This window comes from Hibiscus syriacus, unplaced genomic scaffold, assembly GCF_006381635.1.
Source record: "Hibiscus syriacus cultivar Baekdansim isolate YM2019G1 unplaced genomic scaffold, ASM638163v2 tig00110989_pilon, whole genome shotgun sequence".
NCBI lineage: Eukaryota > Viridiplantae > Streptophyta > Magnoliopsida > Malvales > Malvaceae > Hibiscus > Hibiscus syriacus.
The window spans coordinates 225,286-231,176 of NW_024062943.1; the positions used below are offsets into that span (position 1 = coordinate 225,286).

At 31.2% G+C, this 5,891-nt stretch overlaps 1 protein-coding gene across 1 annotated transcript; it reads left to right on the top strand.

Annotated features, from left to right (window-relative positions):
• Positions 1–3,187: 3,187 nt before the first annotated feature.
• On the top strand, positions 3,188–3,438 carry LOC120149186. The gene has a single exon (XM_039162068.1). It carries the CDS (start codon positions 3,238–3,240, stop codon positions 3,436–3,438), a length of 201 nt encoding a protein of 66 aa, XP_039017999.1. The 5' UTR covers positions 3,188–3,237.
• The last annotated feature ends 2,453 nt before the right edge of the window (positions 3,439–5,891 follow it).

Genomic DNA, 5,891 nt, shown 5'->3' on the forward strand with positions numbered 1-5,891 from the left:
CCGATCGCCTATCATGAGGTGATGGTGCAGAAGAGGCTCGATGATGTGACAGAATAGGTGATGACTCTCGTTGTGGAGGTGTATATTCGGGTCGATCAGGTGATGGCTCTGGGTGAGGTGATGGCTCTCGAAGTGGTGGTTGTTCATCATCCGTGCCATAAAAAAAAAGCTTACTAGCTTGCCACCAATCAGTGGCAAGCTCAGCTTCCGTGGGTGTCAGCCTCTGTAATGGAGTGTTGGCCTCCTAACAATATAAAAGCTCAAACAAAGTTAAATGTGTACTAGTAATAACTTGTTTATAAACATATGGTAGTATTTGTGTTAACTTACATTATTTATTGTAGTATACGGTAGTAAATCTTCCCATTGCTGCAAGGACCGTTTCCTCTTCCAGGAAATAGCCCTAGGAATATCATTAGAAGTTTTTAATGCATATGTTTGCATGGCGGGAAAGGCCTCAAATATCCAAATCTACAAACAATATAATAACAAACATTAGTAATTGTTAAAGAATTAATTATAATTTTGGAAACATTATATAAAAATTATTACCTTAAAGGCCCAAATAAAGCATGACAAAGTGTATTTGGAACCATCGCCACGCAAACTTTTCCGATCATTAAAGGCAGACGACAACTTATTCCATGTAGCTCTCCATAGATACGAACCCCACGAAAACAGGTTCCATGCATTTAGGTACTCTACCAATTTAATTAGATCATTAGGAATAGGTTGTTTGGCCTCTCTGACTAAAAAGCCGGCTTGCAAAAGTATTAGAAGGCATACTCGGACAACATCGGCGTCATTCATCCGAGTAAAACCATCTTTCTTATTCAATAATCTCGTCAAGTCTTCCACGTGTAAATTCGACTTCTCCGTTGACTGCTCAGGAAAAACCCAAGAAAACCATGATAGGCGGGTAATATGTCTAGTGTACCGATCTACATCATCGTGTCTAAAGCGTAGACCGGTGATTAAGCAAAACTCCTCCCGCTCAAAACACGTATAAGCCGGTGAAAAATCAAACCATATCTCTTCATCACGACGTTGTATAGTCTCTGGTAGATCGCTAGTCATGGTTTGAAGAAACAGATGGGTCAACATAGCATCTCCACCCGGATGTTGTACTTTCAGCCATGGCCCGAAGCAAGTATCCTCAAATATTTTTCTTTGTGCAGGTGAAAGCTTCGACGCAATTGTTTTGGCCAGGCTTAGTTTATTTCTTAAGGTCAATTGAGCTGAATAAAAGTTCTGCAAAAACAATAAACATACCAATTTAGATATACTAAAAACTACACTGTGAAGATATGAACAATAAACATAAAGAGTAGTAGTTTATTCTTCAAACTTAAATTTACAACACTATGAATTTAGTATTTGTTTTTTTGTTGAAGTAATGCAATTCATTCAAGTTTCAATTTGCAGAAGTAGAATAGTTTCTGAAACTTTAAATCGCAACACGAAAATGAAAATCGCAACACGAAAATGACTATCGCAACGCGAATTTGACTATCGCAATGCGAAATGAAAATCGCATTGCGATTCTCTCGTTGCGATAGTCAAATTCGCATTGCGATAGTCATTTTCGCGTTGCGATAGTCATTCTCGGTTTCAAATACTAAAATTAAAAGAAACTTGAATGGATTGCATTACTTTAACCAAAAGACAAAACAAAGACAAATACTAACTTCACAGGGTTAAAGACTAAACAATTTAGCAGTATTGGCAGCAGTAGAATGAATATAATAAGCAATCTAAGTGAAATGGTTAATCTATTATTGAAAACACCAGTAAACTTATCATCAATTTCAATATGAAAAACCTAATAATAATGCAAAAATTTCAAAAAAAAAAAAAACTAACACTCGGTGGTTGATTTGGTTGATTTTCCATTTCTGACCGTGAATGATTTCGCCGGAGATGGAGACTGTTATCGTCGTGGGGACTGATTTCATCGGAGATGGGGACGGATGTCGCCTTAGAGAGTGAGAGATGGAGATGAGACTGAGTTGTGATTTAGGGTTTTAGGTTATGAGTTGCGATTACGAGATATACTGTAGACGGTTCAGTGTTTCGATATATTAATATATTCGTGTTTGGAATTTGAAAAAAAAAATACGCGTTAATACGAATGGTGCTATGTAAATCGCATTGCGATAGTCAGATTCGCATTGCGATTTATGTAATCGCGTTGCGATTTACGAAAATCGCAACGCGAATTTGGGAAATCGCAATGCGATAGTCAGAATCGTGTTGCGAATCTGGAAACTGATTTGCGATACCGGAGATCGCGTTGCGAATTATCGATCGCATTGCGATTTAGTTGGTCATTTTGGCAAATCCAAAAAAAGTCAGTTAAAATCGTATATTATAAGGCATTTTTGGTCACTGAGGTTATTTTCTCTAAAGAAAATTATAATGATTATTTTTTTATAATTATAAATATTTCATTAATTAACTTAAATCGATTATAAAAATTTATTATAGATAAATTTTTTATCATATTTATTGTATTCATAATATTAATTTTGAATCTTAAACTCTGTTTATAAAATTCTAACATAAGTAAAAAATCTATCAATATGTTAGATCTTATAATTGATATATTGTAATGAAACTTTAATTTATCTTTTCTCTCATACATTATATTGTAATATAATATATATATATATATATTATTTATGCTTAAAATAAAATAAAAATTTATTTAATAATCTTTAAACTAAAAAACTTAAAATACTAATATTATATTTAAAAAATTAACATCACATCCCTAACAACACTACAAAAAATTATTTTATGATTCCAGTTCAACGTATCATCCATGATCCTAATGAATCATAACTATCAATTTTAAAATTACTTTTAAATAACTGTATATTCTTTATTAACGTATAGAAAAAAAAGTAAAGATTTATCTTTAAAAATTAAAATAAAAAATATTAGTAATTTGACCACAATAACATAAATAGCCGCTACCATCTAATAATTTTGCAGCGCTGCATATACGTTTGCAATTTACATCGTAATGGGAAAGGGACGGACGTTCCATAAAGGTGCCACATCGCCATAGCAGTGGCAGTTGTCCTTTGCCTTTTAAGTCATTTCCTGCTCTTCAACTTTTCTCTCAACACAACACAACACAACACAACAGAGCTGGTCTTCTTCTTCATTGAGCGACAGACAGCCCAGAATTTCATCAGAGAATATCGTAAGAAAGAAAAGAAAATAAAAGCAATGGCGGATTGGGGACCGGTGGTGATAGCGGTGGTTCTGTTAAGTCCGGGATTGTTGTTTCAGTTGCCGGGGAGGAACAGAGTGTTCGAGTTTGGGAACATGCAAACCAGTGCGGTTTCGATTCTCGTCCATACTATTATCTTCTTTGGTCTCATCACTATCTTCCTCGTCGCCATTGGTGTTCACGTCTACACTGGGTAGCCACCCCACCACCCATTACTTTCCTGTTTTTAATCAAGTTTGGTCGTTTTCTTTTTATTACGCTTCTGATTGCCTGATGTAATGTTTCTTGTTTTGGATAGTTATCTGATGGTTTTTGTAATGCAGATGATTGCTTAAATAACAAGTTTGTGTTTTTATTGTATGTTTGGACTCTGGGTTTTTTCTTCTGTTCTTGCTTCACCAACCCATAACACCAATACTTACTCACTTTTTTTGTTCAAAATGATTTGAATGTGATTCCTTCTATTTCCTTAAATATTTGTTAAATCTTATTAAATTGGATAATATTTCCTTAAGTATGTTTTAATGAGAATTGTTCCTTATGTATTGAATTTTCTTTATTTAAATATTTGTATCATATTTTTTTAACTAGAGATATAAGTATTCGTGGTATAAATTTATTAAATATTTTATTTTGAATTAACTTAACATTTAAATTGTGTTCCATACATTTAAATATTTAATAGTATTTGAACATTTATTATGTTTTTGTTGATACTATATTATGATACCTATAATATTAATAATTTAAATATATTATCTGATTGTTACTTTTATATTTTGTGTTAATTGATTTTAGAATGTCCGTTTAGAATTACGTTTGTTCTCAGTAATCTTCTATTCATTCGGCTTGATAGAGATTAAGAGATTGAAGCATATTCGAATACATAGATTTTACATGTTGGAGAGAAGAATTAAACAAAACAAACTATCAAGTATTATATTTTTTTACATATATTTAAAATAACATATATTGTGGTGTCATTTTTAGTTGTGAAAATATGATTATTCATTTAATATATTAAGTATATTGATACTATATTTTTATTTATTAAACTAAGGTGATAATATTTTTTTATTAAGCTAAGGTGATAGTATATTAAATATGATTTTTATAAAATTTAAATAGTGTAATAAAAATAATTTTATAATTTTTTATGTAATTATTTTTAATTTAACATCGAATGTTTGACTTTTTATAAATAAAATATGTCATGACAATTTAGTAAAATATGTATTCAGATGATCTTATATTTCATCAATCAAACATTGTAATATTGTAATATTACAATCATACCAAACAAACCAAATAAGATAATGTTAACATTCTTAATAATATGCTAGTTGATATTACATTCCGAGAATCATATTCTCAAATAATCTTACATCCCGTAAACCAAATGACACTAATAGTTTTGATAAAAGTAAAATTATCTCGTGATCATTGGCTAGGGTGACAAATTGCAGTCGATAATATAACCAATAGTTATGACTAGTTATAATTAATGTATGACACATACGGTTATTATAAGAAGTATCATAGCCTTAATACACAATTTTTAACAAAGGCATAATTTATCAGAACAAAAATCAAGCATCTGATTTGCTTGATGAACTGCAAACAACTATAACTATTTTATGTCTGAGACCACTAGCTATAATTACTATAAATATATTTTAACATATTTGAGAGAAAAAACTTCTTCACTTTCTTCTCCTTCGTTCCATATTTTCTCATTATATTTTCATTTCACTTGCATAGAAACATTAGCTAACGTACATTATCTGTAACCCCTAAATTAGACTTAGACTTACATAACCATTTAATGCTAGAAGACATTCGAAACTCCAAAACTAATAAACATTATTAAATAAATTACCGAAGAAAATCTAATATGTCAAATAAATATTAAAACATTCTTAGCAATCCAAAATAATAAATTAATGTCCAATTTCCTAGAATATTTAAACAAAAAATATTTTCAGAATAAAATACTGACAAAGTAATTGTCATAAAGTCCGAGAAAATGTCATATTTTATAAATAATGAAAACATGGAAATGTCGAACTCCAAGTACCAGTTCACCTATCTCAAATGTCTAAAATAAGAAATTAAGAGGAGTAAGCAATTAGACTTAGTGTCTCTAAAGTGCGAACATAAACAAGTAAAAGTATAGTATGAAGCATTCACAAAAATATATTAGTACATCAAATCATCAATAGTAATGATAGTTTAAAATGTTATGGAAATGCTCATGCATCCACTCGTACTCCAATTTCACTCAGAAGAGTTGGTTTCCCAGAACCACACTAAATTCAACCCACACACCATATAAGTGGGATCCACCACAAAGACAGAGACCACTGAATTTAAAAAATATCATTCACCCCATCGAGTGAATGCACTGCACTTCTCCTATCAGAAATCGTCCCAACATGGTATGCAAAATGACAAAATATTCGATGCCTAATCCAATCCTAATATTAATATTTCTGAAGCATATATTCAATCTGAAGCATGTATTTCAATTCCAATAATTCATCGCAACTGGATAATCAACATGCACAACAAAATTTTCAATTCCAACAGATTCACAAAACCACATGGCATAAAATCTTGAATACAGGTTAATCCCACAATCAAACATGCT

Excerpts from the sequence above, each read along its gene's own strand:
- LOC120149186 (XM_039162068.1), top strand. The coding sequence starts at position 3,238 with ATGGCGGATTGGGGACCGGTGGTGATAGCGGTGGTTCTGTTAAGTCCG.